Here is an 18,335-nt window from a genome sequence, read left to right on the forward strand (position 1 = left end):
GCCTCCGACAAAGATTGTGGAGTTGAACCAAGGAGTTTGTAAGGGCAAGGAGATCGCCTACTTCGTGAAGATCTACCTCTAGTGAGGCAAGTCCTTCGTGGGCGATGACCATGATGGGATAGACAAGGTTGCTTCTTTGTGGACCCTTCGTGGGTGGAGCCCTCCGTGGACTCGCGCAACCGTTACCCTTCATGGGTTAAAGTCTCCATCAATGTGGTTGTACGATAGCACCACCTATCGGAACCACGACAAAACATCCGTGTCTCCAATTGTGTTTGAATTCTCCAAACCCTTCCACTTACATTCTTGCAAGTTGCATGCTTTACTTTCCGCTGCTCATATACCCTTTGCATGCTTGCTTGATATGTATTGTGCTTGTTAAACTTGTGCCAAAACTCCACTTCAACTTAAAGAAGTTAAAAACTGCAACTTTTGGTACTTAGTGTCTAATCACCCCCCCCCTCTAGACACCTCTTCTCGATCCTTTCACAAAGGATATAACGTATGTTGTCATAACGGTTCGGCCGATAAGATCTTCGTAGAAAATGTAGGAGCCAATATGGGCATCCAGGTTCCGCTATTGGTTATTGACCGAAGGTGTGTCTCGGTCATGTCTACATAGTTCTCAAACCCGTAGGGTCTGCACGCTTAACGTTCGATGACGATATTGTATTATATGAGTTATGTGATTTGGTGACCGAATGTTGTTCGGAGTCCCAGATGAGATCACGGACATGACGAGGAGTCTTGAAATGATCGAGAGGTAAATATTGATATATAGGACGATAGTATTCAGACACTGGAAGTGTTCCGGAGGATACCGGGTACATATCGGGTCATCGAAAGTGGTTCCGGGCATCCCCGGCAAAAGATATGGGCCTGATGGCCAAGAGGGGAAATGCGCTCGCCGCCAGGGGCTTGTGCGCCCCCCATATGGGCCGAACCAGAGGAGAAGGAAAGAGGCAAAGGGAGAAGGAAAGGGGGGGATTCTGCCTCCCCCTTCCTTCCCTCCTCCCTCCTCTTTCCTTCCCCCTCCGGTAAATAAGGAAGGGGGGCGCTGGCCTAGGAGGAACCCAAGTAGGATTCGGTCCTACTTGGGGCGCCTCCTGGCCTCTCCCCTCTCCCTCCCACCTATATATATGTGAGGGCGCCCCCTAGCACACCCCAGACAATTGTTAGTCGTGTGCGGCGCCCCCTCCACTGTTTACTCCCACGGTCATATCTTCGTAGTGCTTAGGCGAAGCCCTGCGAGGATCACTTCACCATCACCGTCACCATGCTGTTGTGCTGACGGAACTCATATCGTACCTCGACAACTTGCTGGATCAAGAAGACGAGGGATGTCACCGAGCTGAACATGTGCAGAACACGGAGGTGTCGTGCGTTCGGTACTTGATCGGTTGAAGCGCGAAGAAGTTCGACTACATCAACCACGTTGAGAAACGCTTCCTCTTATGGTCTATGAGGGTACGTAGACACACTCTCCCCTCGTTGCTATGCATCTCCATGGATAGATCATTGCGTGTGCGTAGAATTTTTTTGTTTTCCATGCAATGTTTCCCAACAGGAGGCCCCGGATGTTCTCTTTTTGTCAGAAACTAAACTTGATGAGAAGAGGATGGAGTGTTTTAGGTGGAAGTTGGTACTGACAAATATGGTGGTGAAAATGAGTGAAGGGCAGAGTGGAGGTCTAGCTTTGTTTTGGAGGAATGGCATTCAGGTTAAGGCAAAACTTAAATCTCGGTATCACATTGATGTAGCAATTATGGGCGATGATGGCTTTACATGGAGATTTACTGGGATGTATGGTGAACCACGACATGATAAGAAGGAAGCAACGTGGAAACTACTCAAAACTATTCAGCATCACAGTGACAAATCGTGGTTGTGCGCAAGGGATTTTAACGAGATTCTGATGGGATGGGAGAAGGAAGGAGGGGCGGCTCGGCCCCAACGTTGCATGGACAGGTTTAAGGAGACTCTAGAGGAGTGTGGACTGCATGATTTGGGGTTTGTCAGGGACCCGTACACTTGTAGAAATCACAGCCAAGATGAAGCAAACTATATAAGAGAAGGCTAGATCGGGAGGTGGCTTCCCAAACTTGGTGTGAACATTTTCCATCGTATACAGTTATACATGGGAATCCAAGGCATTCTGATCACGGACCTTTAATCATTGAGCTCGAGCATGGGAGTAACAGAAGTAGTGGGGTAGGTGGAGGAGATATGGACATCAAATTCGAAGCTAAGTGGTTGGAGGAGGAAGCATGTGAAGGGATTGTGGAGAATGCATGGAAAACCAGCAGTGACATACATGGGCGAGAGGTGTCGGAGGCTCTTAGAGATGTGGCCAAGGATCTAATAAATTGGAGCAAAAATGTTTTGGGTGATTTGAAGAAATGTATTGCTAGAGCAAAGAAAGAGTTGGAAAGATGGAGACGAGCCCCTATCTCAATGGAGCAAGCAAAAAGGGAGCAAATGTTGCGATACAAATTGGAGAAGCTTGAGCAGCAGCGTGACACATATTGGCGTCAAAGAGCACATGTGGGCTAGTTGCAGAAAGGAGATAGAAACACCAAATTTTACCACGCTTATGCTTCAGAGAGAAAGAGAAGAAACATAATTAAAAAACTGAAAGTGGAGGGGGAGAGTGGTGGATGGAGAGGAGGAGATGGCGGTGGTAGTGACACAATATTTCAATAATTTGTTTGCTTCTTGTGAAGGTCATCACATGAATGAGCTTTTGGAGAGGGTCATTCCTCGGGTAACACCGAATATGAAGAGTTAATTACACGATAGTACCACAATTGGGGCCGTGGTGGCGAACTGGTACCAGTTTTGAAAATTTTTACGTGTCAGTACCACGTTTGGACCGAACCGTTGCAAATCAGGATAAACTTCGTATTTGTACGTATTGACGCTGGAACTGACCGCCCGGGCCCGCGCGTCAGATGCCACGCTGGCGAATCGGCACTCGCCTGCTCGCTCAATAGGTGCGGTCCGGCCCGTGCTCCACTCTGCTCCTCCTCGCCGTCTCTGTTCGTCGACGAACCCTAGCTCCCTGCGCGTACAGCGATGGCGGCGGCGCCCCCGGGCGGTGGTGGCGGCAGCGGCGGTGGCGGCGACGGCGATGGCGGCGGCGCAAACCTTCCCCTCTTCGGCATCGGCGCGGCAGGAGGAATCGAGGGGAGATCTCCAATCGAGGGCGGCGATGGCTACTCGAGCTCTGAGTACTCCAGCGACGACGACGAGTTCATTGAGCCCGCACTGTCCATGGAGCAGCGGGTACGGCTGGCAAAGCAATGGGTGGCGAACCCTAGCAATAGCCATGAGCTGACCCACGGGCTCGGCGGCGTCCTGTAAGTTTCTGTTTCTGCCTCTTTTTTTCTTCTCATTTATTTGCTAATTAGGGTTATAGTGTACTGATTAGGCAAATTGCATGTGAATTGTAGTTTATATGAAGACATATGGAATGTTAGGATCCATTTTGACAATAATGATCTGTTAGAGAGGAAATTAAGCTCTTCAGATGTGACATATCTAAATATGGTTGCATTGATGGAAACCCAAGGCTTTAGTATTGATGATTCACTGATGTTTTACATGGAGACCCCAGGAGAGCAGGGCTTGGAATTGGTTGATAGTAATGTTAAACTACAGTTGATCAAGAGGCAGAATGAGGAGAGTTTGGTGCTTAATTTGCTATTTAGGGCTTGTCCACCAGCTGTCAGTGTACCACAGAAGGGTTTTGTACGGAAGCAAAATTTAGATATAACTGAATATTCTGAGCCTGTTGTTTTTGATCTTGCCGATCCTCCTGTTTATGCTGTTGATCAGCAAGGTGTTGCTTATGAAGGTCAGAGTAGCAGTTATATTGCAGCTGTAGGCCCTGCTGTTTTAACACAAGAGAGCAGGAGTGTTCTAAATCCCAAGTTAAAAGAAGTTGTGGAAGAAGAACAAGTTGGCTATGATGGCAGTTATGCATGTTCATCTGAAGGATCTGAAGGGCAGTATGATAGTGACATGGGGGATTTAAGGCCTAACTATAATGAGGAAATGCATGATGTTGAAGACATGGAGATGGAAGAGGAAAATAGACAGAGAGAGGAAGAAGTACAAGAGCAACATGAGGAAGAAACAGAGGATGAAGAATCAGAAGAAGAATTAGAGGATGAAGAACAAGTGCATTATGAGGGTGACACAGAGGTAGAGGAATTATTTGAGTTGGAGGATGATGACCCTATTGTTCCAGAAGAGGAGGAAAAAATATATGTGCCAGCAAAGAAGAAGCAGAAGTTGCAAGTAAGGAGGGGACCAACAACAAGGTCACATTCCAGTGTTTTAGAAGAAGTGCAACCTCATTGGAAACCATCATCAGATGAAGAAGATGATAGTTTATTGAAGGACAGTGAAGATGATGGGTTTGAGCCACTAGCATTTGTGCTACCTCAAAAAAGGAAGAGTAGGGCAAAGAAGAGGCCAGCTAGAGTATGGTACAATGAGGATTTGGAACAACCACACCAACAACTAAAACTGCATATGTGCTTCAAAGATCAACATCAATTCAAAGATGCTCTGTTGAGCTTGCACATCACTCAGTGCAGAGACTTCAAGTATCACAGGAACTCAAATCAGAGGATCATTGTGCATTGCAAGAATGAACATTGTAAGTTCTGCATTGTGGCAGCTGTTATAAAAGGGGAAAACACTTTTGTAATTAAGAAGATGAGGATACAACACACCTGCCCTAGTTCTACTGAAACAAGCAGGGTAAGTGCAAAGTGGCTTGCAAAGCAATATGAGCCACTATTCAGATCTGATGTCAGTACTAGCATACATACACTTATTGATGCCTGCATGGAAAAGTATGGTGTGGATGTGCCCAAGGCTATGGCATATAGGGCAAAAAACTTAGCTGTTGAGGCTGTGTTGGGAGATCATAGGAAGCAATACCCAAGGCTGAGAGACTATGCTCAGACTGTGATGGATACAAACCCTGGGAGTAGAGTTATAGTCACCACTGTAACTCCAAAAGCCACTGAAAAAATCCCACATCCAGGACCAAGATTCCATGCCATGTTTTACTGCATCAATGGAGCAAGGGAGGGATTTCTACAGGGCTGTAGACCATTCATTGGTTAGTTCATTTTATCTTGTACACTACTTTGATGTTGTTAGTTTCAATAGGTTGCACATATAAATGCATTTGACATGTTATGTTTACTTCCTGTTTTAGGTATTGATGGATGTTTTATCAAGCTGACCACTGGTGCACAAATCCTTGCTGCCACTGGTAGAGATGGCAATAACAACATATACCCACTGGCATTTGGCATTGTTGGACAAGAGGACAAAGCAAACTGGTGCTGGTTTCTACACCAACTGAAGATTTGTCTTGGAGGAGAAGTTGGACAGTATGGTCCATATACTATAATGTCAGACAGACAGAAGGTATGTTTATCCACCTTGCTTTGCCTGCTAAATATGTGTTTACATGTGTATTAGACAGTAGCTTAGCTGTTTAAATTGTGTGCACCAGGGGCTATTATATGCAGTGAATAGAGTTTTTCCTAACAGTCATCAAAGATTCTGCTTAAGACACATATATGCAAACTTCCAGAATGCTGGCTTTAGGGGGGAGGACCTTAAGAAGTGCATGGATAATGCCAGTTATGCATATAATGAACACAAATTTAATAAAGCAATGGATGATCTCAAAGCTGAGAGTGTGGAAGCTTGGCAGTGGCTTAGTGCAATACCCAAGAAAACATGGGCTAGGCATGCATTTGACACAAATAGCAAGACTGACTTGGTTGTCAACAATTTGTCAGAGGTGTTTAACAAGTACATCCTAGATCATAGGAAAAAACCAATAAGAACTATGTGTGATGGCATAAAGGATAAGCAGATGGTTAGGTGGCACAGGAATAGAGAGAGTGGAAGGGAAGCTAGATGGGAGATCACACCACATTACAGTGAGAAGTTGGAGATTGAAAAGGAAAGGGCCAGGTACTGCAAACCCATTCAAGCAGGTGTTAACTTGTGGCAAGTAACTAGTGGTGAGCAAACACATGCTGTCAATTTGGAAGTTGAAACCTGTGGTTGCAGAAAGTGGGACCTCAGTGGCATCCCATGTAACCATGCCATCTCAGCAATCAACAAGGCAAAAAGGTTTCCAGAGGACTTTGTAAGCAAATTCTTCAAGAAACCATATTATTTGGCAGCATATGAACCAATGATATATCCTGTCCCTGGTGAGCATGACTGGACAAAGACCCCAGGTCCAGACATAGAACCACCAGCATTTAAAGTGAAGAAAGGAAGAAGGAAAGAGAAGAGAATAAAGGGAAAATTTGAAGTTCCAAAGCCAAAGTCCACCTCAAGAATGGGGACAATAACTTGTAGCAATTGTGGATTACAAGGGCATAAATACACAAACTGCCTTAAACAGTTGAAACCTGAGTTGGCCTTAAGAAAGAACAAACATGTGGTAAGCCCCTTTGTACTAGTTCTTCATTTTGATGTTTCTGTAAATTACCTTTCTTATTTGTAGTATTATTAACTGTGTTTCCTTTGAATTGTTTTCCAAGCCTGCTGGAAGGAATTCACAAGCAAGAGGTGTTGCTCCTACAGCTCCTGCAACAACACCTAGAGCTGCTTCAGCAACAGCTAGATCTCCTGCACCAACAACTAGGGCTCCTACACCAACACCTAAAGCTCCTACACCAACACCAAGAGCTGCTCCACCTGCAACAACTAGGGCTCCTGCTCCAACACCAGGAGGAAGAACTGGAAGTGCTGCTGGTAGAGGTGGTGGAAGTGGTGCTGGTAGAGGTGCAGGAAGAAGGGCTGGTGGTGGAAGAGGATCTGGAAGAGCATCTTCTAGTGCTCAATCTTCTGCTGGGAGAGGTGCAAATTCTTCAAGGCCTTTCTCTGCCCCAAGGCAGTATGGTGCCTCAACTTCTAGTGCTCCTCCACCAACTGATGGCACACACACTGGATGGATGGCCTGGTTCAATGCTAGTAGAGGTGGCAGAAGGTGATGCAAACTTCTGTTGATTCTACAATGTGCACCTGCTACAATGTGGCATGTTATCTTTTGGTTTGATGCCACTACAATGTCTTGTATTCCTGCTACAATGTGCTTTATTTTGGTTTGATGCCACTGCAGTAACTTGTGCTGCTGCTACAATGTGATTTATTTTGGTTTGATGCCACTGCAGCAACTGTTGCTGATGATACATTGTGCTTTGTTTTGCTTTGATGACACAGCACCAACTTGTGCTCATGCTACAATGATATACTATTTAGAGTTTGATGCCACTACAATGTGTTTTCTTTTGGGTTTGATGCCACTAAAGCAACTTCTGCTGATGCCAATGGATATCTTGATGGTTCTGTTGGGGATAACTTGATGGTTGATGGATTGATGCCACTTGGGTGGATAACTTGATGGTTTACGGTGGCTCGGGGTCGACGGAACCACCTTAATCTAACCATTAGGGTTTATGGTGGCTAGGGGTCGACGGAACCAACTTAACCTAACCATTAGGGTTTATGGTGGCTAGGGGTCGACGGAACCAACTTAACCTAACCATGATGGTTTACGGTGGCTCGGGGTCGACGGAACCACCTTAATCTAACCATTATGGTTTATGGTGGCTAGGGGTCGACGGAACCAACTTAACCTAACCATGATGGTTTACGGTGGCTCGGGGGTCGACGGAACCACCTTAATCTAACCATTATGGTTTATGGTGGCTTAGGGGTCGACGGAACCAACTTAACCTAACCATGATGGTTTATGGTGGCTCGGGGTCGACGGAACCACCTTAATCTAACCATTAAGGTTTACGGTGGCTAGGGGTCGACAGAACCAACTTAACCTAACCAACATGGGCTTCCAATGCATGATATAACATAACCATATAATATTCCAGTGCTAACATAACCATCAAATAGTCTTCCAATGCTAACATAATCATCTAATATAAAAATATAAAACCTATTGCAAGAGAAATCATAACTTTTAGTCTACATCTCATGGCACAGAATATCTGATCCATCTTCCAATGCATGATATATCATCATTTCAAGTCTAGCCAACATAACACACAATACTTACTGGAGTTCAACATATTATAGGGTACACAGCAGGTCCATCACAAATACATAGTGGAGTTTGAGTTTAAATGCATAGTTCATCCTTTTCTCACAAAAGGATGAAAAGCATATCTACTACATACATACACAGACATAGTTCACAATTAGTAGAGCCATACACTACACAACCATCATGCCCAAAAGGTCAGCATTACCCACTAGTCTCATATTCATTTTCTTCACTTCTCTAAGATGGCCTGGATCCCCTTGATCTTCTCCTTCAGCTTCTCCTCTGCCTTCATCAGCTCAGCAATCTGAAGCTTCAACTCTAGCTTCTCTTGGGTGAGCTTCTCCTCAGACTTTGTGAGCTCTGCATTCTTCAACTCCAAGTTCATCTTATCTTCACTAAACAATTGCTTGTCTTTAATATGCTTCAACTTCAAGTTCTGGATGACTGTTGCTTGTGCTCTTGTCAGGTTCAGTAGCACTTCATAATTCTGCTTAAGCTTCTCAAACTCTGCATCTTTCTTTGCCATCTGTGCCTTCATATCAGCCAGCAGTTCACTTCTGCATTGCTGCTGATATGTAAGGTTATCCTGCAGATATCTGAAATCCACCACCCTGTCCTCCTGGAAGCTCATAAGTTCATGCACATCTTGGACTAACTTGTCATAGTTGGCCTCCAGCTTGTTCTTCTCTTCTGTCAGATGGTGGATAGTGAAAGAACTTTCAAGATTATCATTCACCCTAGCACTCTTGCTATCTTCAACCATGGCCCACAGCTTCAACAATGCATTTTGCATTGTTGGGGGCCACTGGTGATCAACCCATTCAACAAACCCACAATTCTGCCCTTCCTGCAAAAAGGCAAAAAGATAAAAAAAATAAACATGTTACTTCAGAAGCACAGGTAAATAACTAGTGCAAAGCAATAACACTGTACATTGGTAATAATAGCACCACTAAGCTACACTAGTAATTGAGATGTACCTACCCACTAAATAACAGCATGACAAATTACAGCACCACTCAGCTACAGCTTTGAACTAGATTTTGCTAATCGCTACAAAACAAGAGAGAGCAATCTCTAACTGCAAATTTGGTGAACTGCCAAAGCATATGCAGTACATACTATCCACCTAGATACTGTCAAACCAACAATAATATGACACTATCAACCTATATATGAATATGCCCTTAATAATCAGGCCTTGTACTCATGTTCACTCATGTTCAATATGGCACTGTCAAACCAACAATAATATGACACTATCAACCTATATATAATATCCCACTATCAGCATAGAATTCATACCGGCTCTGCACATGCTAGGAACCTTCTCCCTGTGTCTGTTCCTTCAAATGCGACAAGCCTCTCAGATGCCTTGCCGTGCTTCTCACATGGCGACATCGTTTCCAGCTCAAGCCCCTGGTAATCTGGATCTTCAACGCTGAAAGGGACCTGCCGAAGCTCGTACAATCAAAATGCCCAAATCAAAACCCAGCGAAATCAACCAAATCAAAAAGCCCCAAATCTGAAACCCTAACCCTAGACCTAGCTCAAGGAAAATCACCTGGTTAAGCCCGTCCGTGGATGAGGTCGAGTGCATGTACGGCAGGCTGGACGTGTCCTCACTGCTTTCGTCTTCGAAAACCATGGCGGGCGGCGGCGCTCCGCTCCGGCAAAGCTGCCGGCGGTGACGAGGGCGACGAGAGAGGAGCAAGGAGGGAGGCAGGAGCGAGGAGGAACAGAGTGGAGCACGGGCCGGTCCGGTTCGAGCCGGACCGCACCTATTGAGCGAGCGGGCGAGTGCCGATTCGCCAGCGTGGCATCTGACGCGCAGGCCCGGGCGGTCAGTTCCAGCGTCAATACGTACAAATACGAAGTTTAGCCTGATTTGCAACGGTTCGGTCCAAACGTGGTACTGACACGTAAAAATTTTCAAAACGAGTACCAATTCGCCACCACGGCCCCAATTGTGGTACTATCGTGTAATTAACTCAATATGAATGACCAACTCCTACGAACATATATGGAGATGGAAGTAAAGGAGGCGTTGGATAGTATCGGGGATCTCAAGGCACCTGGTCCTGATGGCATGCCTGCCATTTTTTATAAAAAAATATTGGGCTACAGTGGGTCCGAATGTGTCCCAAGAAATACTAAAAGTTCTCAATGGTGCCCCAATGCCTGATAGTTGGAATGAAACTTGTGTGGTGCTGATTCCAAAAGTACAGAATCCAGAAAGTATGGAAGACTTGAGGCCGATAAGTTTGTGTAATGTGGTTTATAAGTTAATATCCAAGGTGTTGGCTAATAGACTTAAAGGTATTCTTCCAGCGATAGTTGCTTCGAATCAGAGTGCCTTTGTTCCGGGTAGACTCATCACAGATAATATCCTTTTGGTTTATGAAGTGACAGATTATATGCATAAGAAGAGAAGAGGGAAGGAGGGATTAGCTTCTCTGAAACTAGATGTGAGCAAAGCTTATGATCACGTTGAGTGGCATTTCTTGGAGGCTATGATGAGGAAGATGGGATTTGCAGAGCAATGGATCCAACTGATTATGAATTGCTGCAAAACTGTTCGATGTAGGTTCCAGATAGATGGGAAACTAACAGACAAGGTGATCCCGAAGAGAGGTTTAAGGCAGGGAGACCCGATGTCTCCCTATCTATTTTTTTCTGTGCTGAGGCTTTTTCGAGTTTGCTTAACCACGCTGAGAGTAATGGTACTACGGAGGGTGTCTGGATATGTAACCAAGCCCCGAGCTTCAATCATCTACTATTTGCCGATGATTCGTTGATTCTGCTGAAAGTAACTCAGGAGAGTCCACATCATCTGCAAAACATTCTAAATTTGTATGAGGATTGTTCGGGGTAAACAATAAACATTGACAAGTCCTCTATCACTTTCAGTCGAAACATAACAGAGATAGCTAAGAGGGCCATGATGGCAACTTTAGGTGTAACTAAAGAAGGAAGAGGTGGTCGATATCTGGCGCTTCCGGTGTATGTTGGACAGTCCAAAGTTCGCACCTTTGCTTATCTAAAGGAGAGAATATGGCAGAAGCTCCAAGGATGGATGGAAAAGATGTTGTCCAAGGTAGGTAAAGAGGTGCTGATTAAAGCTTGTGCACAAGCAGTCCCTATTTTTGCCATGACTTGTTTTGATCTTACAAAGAGCTTTTGTGAGGAGCTGAATGGTATGATCTCGCATTTCTGGTGGGCTCAATAGGATAATCTGGCAAAAACACGTTGGCTGAGTTGGGAAACACTAATCAAAAGAATACGGAGGACTCAGATACAAGGAACTGCACACTTTCAATTTGTCAATGCTTTCTAAACATGGGTGGCCACTACTCTCAGATCTAGAGTCGTTATGTGTGCATGTCATGAAAGCACGATACTTCCCTGATTTTGATGTGTTACATGTTGTGCCAAAACCAGGAATCTCATATGCATGGCGAAGTATCCTACGAGGGGTGCAAGTGCTGAAGGAAGGTCTGGTGCGCCGTATCGGTGATGGGGAAGGCACAAATATCTGGGATGACCCTTGGCTACCCCAGGATGACTGTAGAAAGGTGGTTACACCAAGGGGACAGGTTGTGCTCCAGAAGGTTTCAGAACTGATCAATCCAATGACAGGTGGTTGGGATGAAAATCTAGTAAATGAAATCTTCTGGCCCCAGGATGCTAGAGCAATTCTTGCCTTACCACTCTATGAAGATTTTGAAGATTTCTGGGCATGGCATTTTGATTTGCACGGAAAGTTCTCAATTAAAATGGCATAGCACATGCTACGTGATATTAAAAACAAAGTAGCATGTAGACAGGAAGGAGAGGCGAGTGGAGGCTCGACGAGGTTTAGGTGGGGTGATATATGGGCAAGCAAATGTCCGCCAAAACTGAAGCACTTCCTATGGCGGCTTGCTCACAACAGTCTCCCGCATAAGCTTAGTATTGATCATCGGGGGATGGGGGTGGACACAGTTTGCCCAGTATGTTCGAGGCAGGATGAGGATGGGGCACATATTTTCTTGAAATGTAATTTTGTCAAGCCGCTGTGGAGAAAACTACAACTGGAGCAGACTAGAGTAGAGCTACTGCACAATAAAGGGCCAAAGGATTTGGTTAGTAAAATACTAGCTCTACCAGAAGAGAAAAAACTTGAATGTATTACTATATTGTGGGTGTGGTGGGATGTAGGAAATAAGAAGAACGCAAGAGAGCCAATGAGAAATAGCAGTTCTGTCATGAAGAGAGTACGAGCCTGGGTGCAAGATTACAAGCTATTTGGGGATAAGAAGGAGGTCCAAAGCGTGTCAGAAACTAGGTGGAAGTTGCCAGGTGAGAACGCCCTTAAAATTAATATTGATGGAAGTATGTCTCGAGAACAGGGTACTGGTGGCTGGGGCTTCATTATCAGAGATGCACAAGGTCAAGCAGTAGGTGCGGGAGCGAGATTCATGCAACATGTACAAGACCCTTTGAATGCGGAAGCGATGGCATGCTTTCAAAGCCTACAGGCTGCCCAGTCGTGGGGATTATCAGAGGTCCATGTGGAAACTGATGCGTCAACGCTTGTGCAAGCTCTAAGCACCACTGATCATGATATGGGAGTGAACGGAATTCTCTTCAGAGAGATTAAGTGTTTGCATGTTTAAATTTCAATTTCTTTCGCATTTCTTTTTGCCCACGGGCTTGTAATAAAGTTGCAGACGCTCTTACGATGTTCAGTGCAGGCTTGGGACTCCCTTCCCCAGCCGTACGGCCGTATGGAGCTCCTGATTTCGTGCACAACTTGATTGCCAGCGATCTTGCTGAGCTCTTTGGTTAATGGAATAAATATGGTTCCATCTCAAAAAAAACATTTACTAGGGCTAGTCTTTGCCTCATCAGCCTGGATAGACAGGCCACACCTGTCAGTTTTTCTATTATACACGGCTCAGTTTCAAATCAGTGTGATTTGTTACTCACTTGCCCCAGAGTTGGTGGTTTTTTGTGTTTTCGGCAAAAGCGGTGATAATCCGTTACCCTAGTCACAAATGTGGTGGTTTCAACAATTAACTCTAACGAAGAATATACATTTCTTGAAGATCTGAGGTCCCCCACCTCTTGGTGCCAAGATGTCATTTGGAGGCGAGGGGACCAAAAACTCTTCCAACGGCGACACTATTAGGGTTCTTGTGTTTTTCTTCGCTTGGAAAAGACACTACTAGGGATAAGCTTAGTAGTGACACGGGTAAAAGCCTAGCAGTTGCGCGGTTGCCGCACTACAGCTAACTGGTTAGTAGTAGCATGGGTCACGCCTTACACTACTACTAGTTACGTTAGCAGCAATGTGGGGTTTGACCCGCGCTACTATAACTAGACGCAGCGCGTGGTTGAACCCTGCGCCACTACTAACTCCGTGTATTTTCTTTCTGCGTATTTATACAGTACTTATACAACAATTGTAGATATTTTTATATAGTCCAATATATACATATATCATCGATACAACAATGTCTCATCATTGTCATAGTGATATAACAATGTCTCATCATTATAATGATATAACAATGTCTCATCACCATCGTAGTGATATAACAACTGATCATCATCATAATGATATAGTACTGTCTCAACATCATCATAAGTTAATCACTAGCTAATTTTTATCATCCTAGGTAAATAACTTTCGAGCACATGACAAGTACTAGGACCTACTCCTCTCTCCTAGGAAAATACAATAAAATAGAAAAAACCCTCCACCTCCATGATGGAGCACAGAGATCCACCGATCTCCAACTTATGGTCTACGCTCATTCACTATTTGCTTCCATTCTTCGATTTTGAGGCATCCATTTGGTTGATTTTCAGTCGAGTATGTATATTTGAAACTGGTCCTCAAAGGGGAAACAATTATCGTCTCACCTTCGACATCCATCAGTAGAGGCACAACAACATTTGGGAGCTTCTGTTGAAGAACATAATAGTAACATAGTTAGCAATTTAGTTTACTTAAGAAGAATGTATGAAAAAGATGGACCAGTAACACAATGGTAAAAATCTTACCATGATATTTCTACAAATGTTAGCAAGGCTCAACCTGTGGACTAGTGGCACATATCCTGTAGAATTTAGGCCAGCTCCATAAATGCTCTTAAAAGACAAAACATCATCAACAAAGGAGACAAGAGAATTCTTCTCCTCCCAGGTTAGCTCTAAGCCAGCAGTGTAATAGGTCTCGTCTACTATCTTCCATGTATTTCTTGACGATAGAAAATAAGTTGTCAATTACAATTAAACAAGTTAAGTAGGGGTAAATAACAACTATTTTTAAATAAGCAATATAGACTATTTAATAAATTTTAGAATCATGTCCAGATCCACCCAAATGTCTTTATCACGTTCAGGACCAGTGACTGCATCATATTGAGGAATGCTAGTATTGAAGGTTATTCTCATACCCTCCTCAAATCCATAAGCCTTGCATAATTCTCTCCAATTTGCACAACCAAAATGTGTGTGACCTACTTCATTGTAGATCTTAGCCTAAAGAATGAAATCATGTTTCGTCTGAAGGTAAGCTATCTTCGTATCCACCTTTTCTATGTCATTGAAAGAGAGCTTCTCTAGGACATAACTTCTTGCATAGTAGGGGATGCACTAGTCGAATTATAAAAACAACATAGAAATTACACGTTAAAGCAAAAAATCTTAAGCATGCTTAATTAAGAAGAAATATGTGTTGCTGAGGTTATATACCACAAAATATTGAAAGGCCTCCTTAAGCGTGAGGGAGAAGCACCTATCATTTTCCAAGTGAGGATTTTCGCACGCACACCTGTCGTCGGTACAGTCATCACACTCGAGGATCCTATCTTCGTCATCCATTTGTTGTGTTCATAATTCAAAGATTAAAAATCAGTGGCAAATACCAAAAAGTCAACACACAGATCACTATTCAACATGGGTTCACCGTCGGTCTGTCGAGTCTCTCTTGATCAACTCTCATCTCTGGTGATGTATATGGTGGTGTATATGGTGGACATTGATATTTCGACCATCGCTGATGGTCGCTACTCCTCCTTCCCCTAGTGCATTACCAAGGTCTAGCACAAGGACAAGAAGGAGAAGCGACCCCCACGACAACAACCGGGATCCTTTCCTCAAGAACATCGATCTACACTAGTACTAACAATGTTGGTGTATATATGGTGGACACTCCCTCACTGATATTTTGACCGTCGGTGATATCCCCATCAGACTGAAAGTAAACCCTAAGCATCGATCAAGATTACATTTATCGAAAGTCATGCTGAAATGTCTAGGCACTCGATATGTCCAACTTTTTAGAAAAAGTCATGGCGAAATCCATGAAAAAATTTCATCGCGGCCTTTGCTAAAAATAGGACATATTGAATGCCCGAAATTTTCCGGAATGGAAATTACGGTGATGGAGTTGTTGGTGAAGATGACGAAGTTGTTGGAATAGATCGTCGTCACATGATGATTGACCCGGCGGCGTTTCGGCGCCACCGGGAGAAAGGGGGAGAGAGCCCCCCTCTTTCTTCTTCTTCCTTGGCCTCCCCCTGGATGGGAGGAGAGTTCCCCTCTGGTCCATGGCCACCATGACGGTGGAGGGGCAGGAGCCCCTCCTAGATTGGACCTCTCTCTGTTCTCTTCTATTTTGCGTTCTCGTTTTTTGACCAAAAACCATTTCTTAAATTTTCGAAGATCCGTAACTCCGATTGCGCTGGGATTTTAACACGATTTTTTCCGGATATTATCTTTCTTGTGGCGAAAGAAGGGCAGCAACCGACCTTCAAGGTGCTCACCACCCACCACGACGCGCCTGGGGAGTCCCTGCGCCCTGGTGCCTTGTGAAGGATGCGGGCCTCCGTTTGCGTTGATTCCACCTCCCAAAAATCACATATATTCCAAAATAATTCTTCATAAAATTTTATTGCATTTGGACTTCGTTTGATATGGATATTCTGCAATACAAAAAACATGCAACAAATAGGAACTGGCACTGGGCACTGGATCAATATGTTAGTCCTAAAAATAATATAAAATGTTACCAAAAGTATATGAAAGTTGTAGAATATTAGCATGCAACAACAAAAAAATATAGATACGACGGAACGTATCAGCGCGCGCTGTGGGTTGCGGGGATGAGCCGAGCCAAAGCTTATTTGTGTCGATCAGGAATGGTTAATTAATCTTGGATTAACTAACGAGTCGCCTGCGGAAGTGCCATTGTCCGAGCCGTTGGACCGTGGGCTGTTCGCGGACTCAGTCGTGGGCCTGAGCCCAGACCCATCTACTCGACGGCCTATATAAGAAGGCTCTGGCCAATGGAGTGAATCATAACTCAGTTCACTCAATCCTTTCCGCACAACCCTAGCCGCCATCCATTGTTCCTCTCTCTGTGCTGCTTCCGGCGATCCCATCCCGACAACCGCGTGCACGGTTGGTCGGGAGAGCAGGTGCCTCCGGAACCCTGTCATTCAAGATCCTGCTTGGGAGAACGTCAATAAGGTTTTTGGGGAGCGTCTCGACGCGACTTCTCCCGATCCGTCCCCGTCGCCGATCGCCTCTGCTTCCACTACTTCCCCTGCATCGACTCCATAGCTGATGACGAAGCCGCCAAGAAAAAGGCCTCGGCCGATGCCGAGGCCGTTGCCGCCGCGGCGTTGGCCTGGCCAACTGGAGGGTATGACTTGTTCATTCCCTATTTGCTTGTTCATGTGTTGGCCATATATATATTGTTCATGTGTTGGCCATATATATATTGTTCATAGATGTTTCGGTTCTTTGTATTGTACGTGCTCACATGCTTAGATATCATTATGAGATAGATATCGTATTTGCCATGTTTACTGTATACTCGTGAATTAGATTAGTCAGAAAAGTGCTAATATTTCCAACAATGCATATGAGTGTCCTTGAAGCCACAGACCATGAGGGCATCTCCTACTCATGGCGCGGCATATTACATGGGCTGGAGATTGTGAAGCAAGGATACATGTGGAGAATTGGCGACGGCACAAGGGTGAATATTTGGTTAGATCCATGGATACCCAGGCCATGGTCAAGGCGGATCATCACACCAAAGGGAACCAGTCTACTAACTCATGTTGCAGAACTGATTTGCCCAATCACAGAAAACTGGGATGAGCGTCTCGTCAGGGATACGTTCTGCGAGGAACATGCTCGTCATATTCTGCAAATATCGCTGCATGAGGGAGTGCATGACTTTATAGCGTGGCACTTTGATTGCAAGGGCAACCATTCTGTGAAGAGTGCCTATAAACTCCAAGTGGAGCTCGGCAAGCAAGCTCGTAATGGAGCACCAGGCTCAAGTTCTTCGGGTGCCGGACAGCTGAATAGAACTGAAGACCAGTCTTGGAAACGTATCTGGAAGCTGTCGTGCCCGCCAAAACTGCAAATATTTATTGGCGCATCAGGCATGAATCTTTGGCCCTGTGTGTGAACTTAGAAAGAAGGGGCATTCCACTGGAGAAATCAAGTTGCTTTCTATGTGGCAGAGGAGAAGAGGATGGAGGACACCTTTTTTTAAATGCAAATGAGTGAAGGAGATATGGAGACAGCTGGGTTTGGAATATGAACGTAGCCAGCTCGAACGCATCAAAGGTGTGCATGCAATGTTTGATTTGCTGTGGGAGCTAGACGAGAAGAAGAGAGTCCTAATTATAACCTTCTGGTAGCAATGGTGGAACCAAAGAAACAAAGTGCGCGAAGGGGAACTGCCTGTGCAAGCAACGGAGTTGGTTAGGCGTATCCGGTGCAATGTACTAGAGTATGAGGATGTTTACACGCCGACAAAGAAGAAGTTGTCGCTCGAGTCATGGGAGCCGCCTGACATACATACGATCAAATTCAATTTAGATGGAGCGTTCGTCACTGGCAGCTCGGTCGACGGATAGAGTGTGATTGCTCGGGATAATACTGGGCATGTACTTGTGGCCCGAGCTGGTAGCATGGAGCATACTAACAATGCATTTGGTGCTGAGGTTAATGCGTTGGCAGCTGCAGTGACCATGGCGCCTGAACTTGGAGCCATCTGAGTAGGCTTTGAGACGGACTCAGAGTTGCTGGCAGATGCTATGAATATCCGGGTAGCAGATTCCTCACTGTATGCAGCAACCATAGAAGACCTCAAATATCAGCTAAAGATGTGGCTCTCCAAGTTTAGTATAAGTGCATGCAGGCGGTT

General features: G+C 44.8%; 2 protein-coding genes across 2 annotated transcripts; one reads left to right on the forward strand and one right to left on the reverse strand.

Moving 5' to 3' along the window:
- Positions 1 to 3,603: 3,603 nt before the first annotated feature.
- Positions 3,604 to 7,243, forward strand: LOC123056932 (uncharacterized). Its single transcript, XM_044480146.1, has 4 exons — positions 3,604 to 5,137; positions 5,237 to 5,451; positions 5,540 to 6,490; positions 6,674 to 7,243. Exons 1-4 carry the CDS (start codon positions 3,604 to 3,606, stop codon positions 6,692 to 6,694), a joined length of 2,721 nt encoding a protein of 906 aa, XP_044336081.1. The 3' UTR covers positions 6,695 to 7,243.
- An 863-nt stretch (positions 7,244 to 8,106) lies between these two features.
- LOC123058417 (uncharacterized) lies at positions 8,107 to 9,912 on the reverse strand. Its single transcript, XM_044481146.1, has 3 exons — positions 9,678 to 9,912; positions 9,419 to 9,565; positions 8,107 to 8,960 (listed from the first exon to the last, which is right to left on the reverse strand). Exons 1-3 carry the CDS (start codon positions 9,759 to 9,761, stop codon positions 8,343 to 8,345), a joined length of 849 nt encoding a protein of 282 aa, XP_044337081.1. The 5' UTR covers positions 9,762 to 9,912; the 3' UTR covers positions 8,107 to 8,342.
- Positions 9,913 to 18,335: the final 8,423 nt, after the last annotated feature.

The sequence above is a fragment of the Triticum aestivum genome, chromosome 3A, assembly GCF_018294505.1.
Source record: "Triticum aestivum cultivar Chinese Spring chromosome 3A, IWGSC CS RefSeq v2.1, whole genome shotgun sequence".
NCBI classification, from domain to species: domain Eukaryota; kingdom Viridiplantae; phylum Streptophyta; class Magnoliopsida; order Poales; family Poaceae; genus Triticum; species Triticum aestivum.

What these genes read in the sequence shown, in the direction of transcription:
- LOC123058417 (XM_044481146.1), bottom strand. Translation starts at nt 9,761, where the DNA reads ATGGTTTTCGAAGACGAAAGCAGTGAGGACACGTCCAGCCTGCCGTAC. An exon ending in CCACGGACGGGCTTAACCAG is followed by an intron (nt 9,566 to 9,677) that starts GTGATTTTCCTT and finishes GAGCTTCGGCAG; the next exon opens with GTCCCTTTCAGCGTTGAAGA. An exon ending in TCCTAGCATGTGCAGAGCCG is followed by an intron (nt 8,961 to 9,418) that starts GTATGAATTCTA and finishes GCCTTTTTGCAG; the next exon opens with GAAGGGCAGAATTGTGGGTT.
- LOC123056932 (XM_044480146.1), top strand. Translation starts at nt 3,604, where the DNA reads ATGGAGACCCCAGGAGAGCAGGGCTTGGAATTGGTTGATAGTAATGTT. An exon ending in GGGCTGTAGACCATTCATTG is followed by an intron (nt 5,138 to 5,236) that starts GTTAGTTCATTT and finishes TTCCTGTTTTAG; the next exon opens with GTATTGATGGATGTTTTATC. An exon ending in TAATGTCAGACAGACAGAAG is followed by an intron (nt 5,452 to 5,539) that starts GTATGTTTATCC and finishes TGTGTGCACCAG; the next exon opens with GGGCTATTATATGCAGTGAA.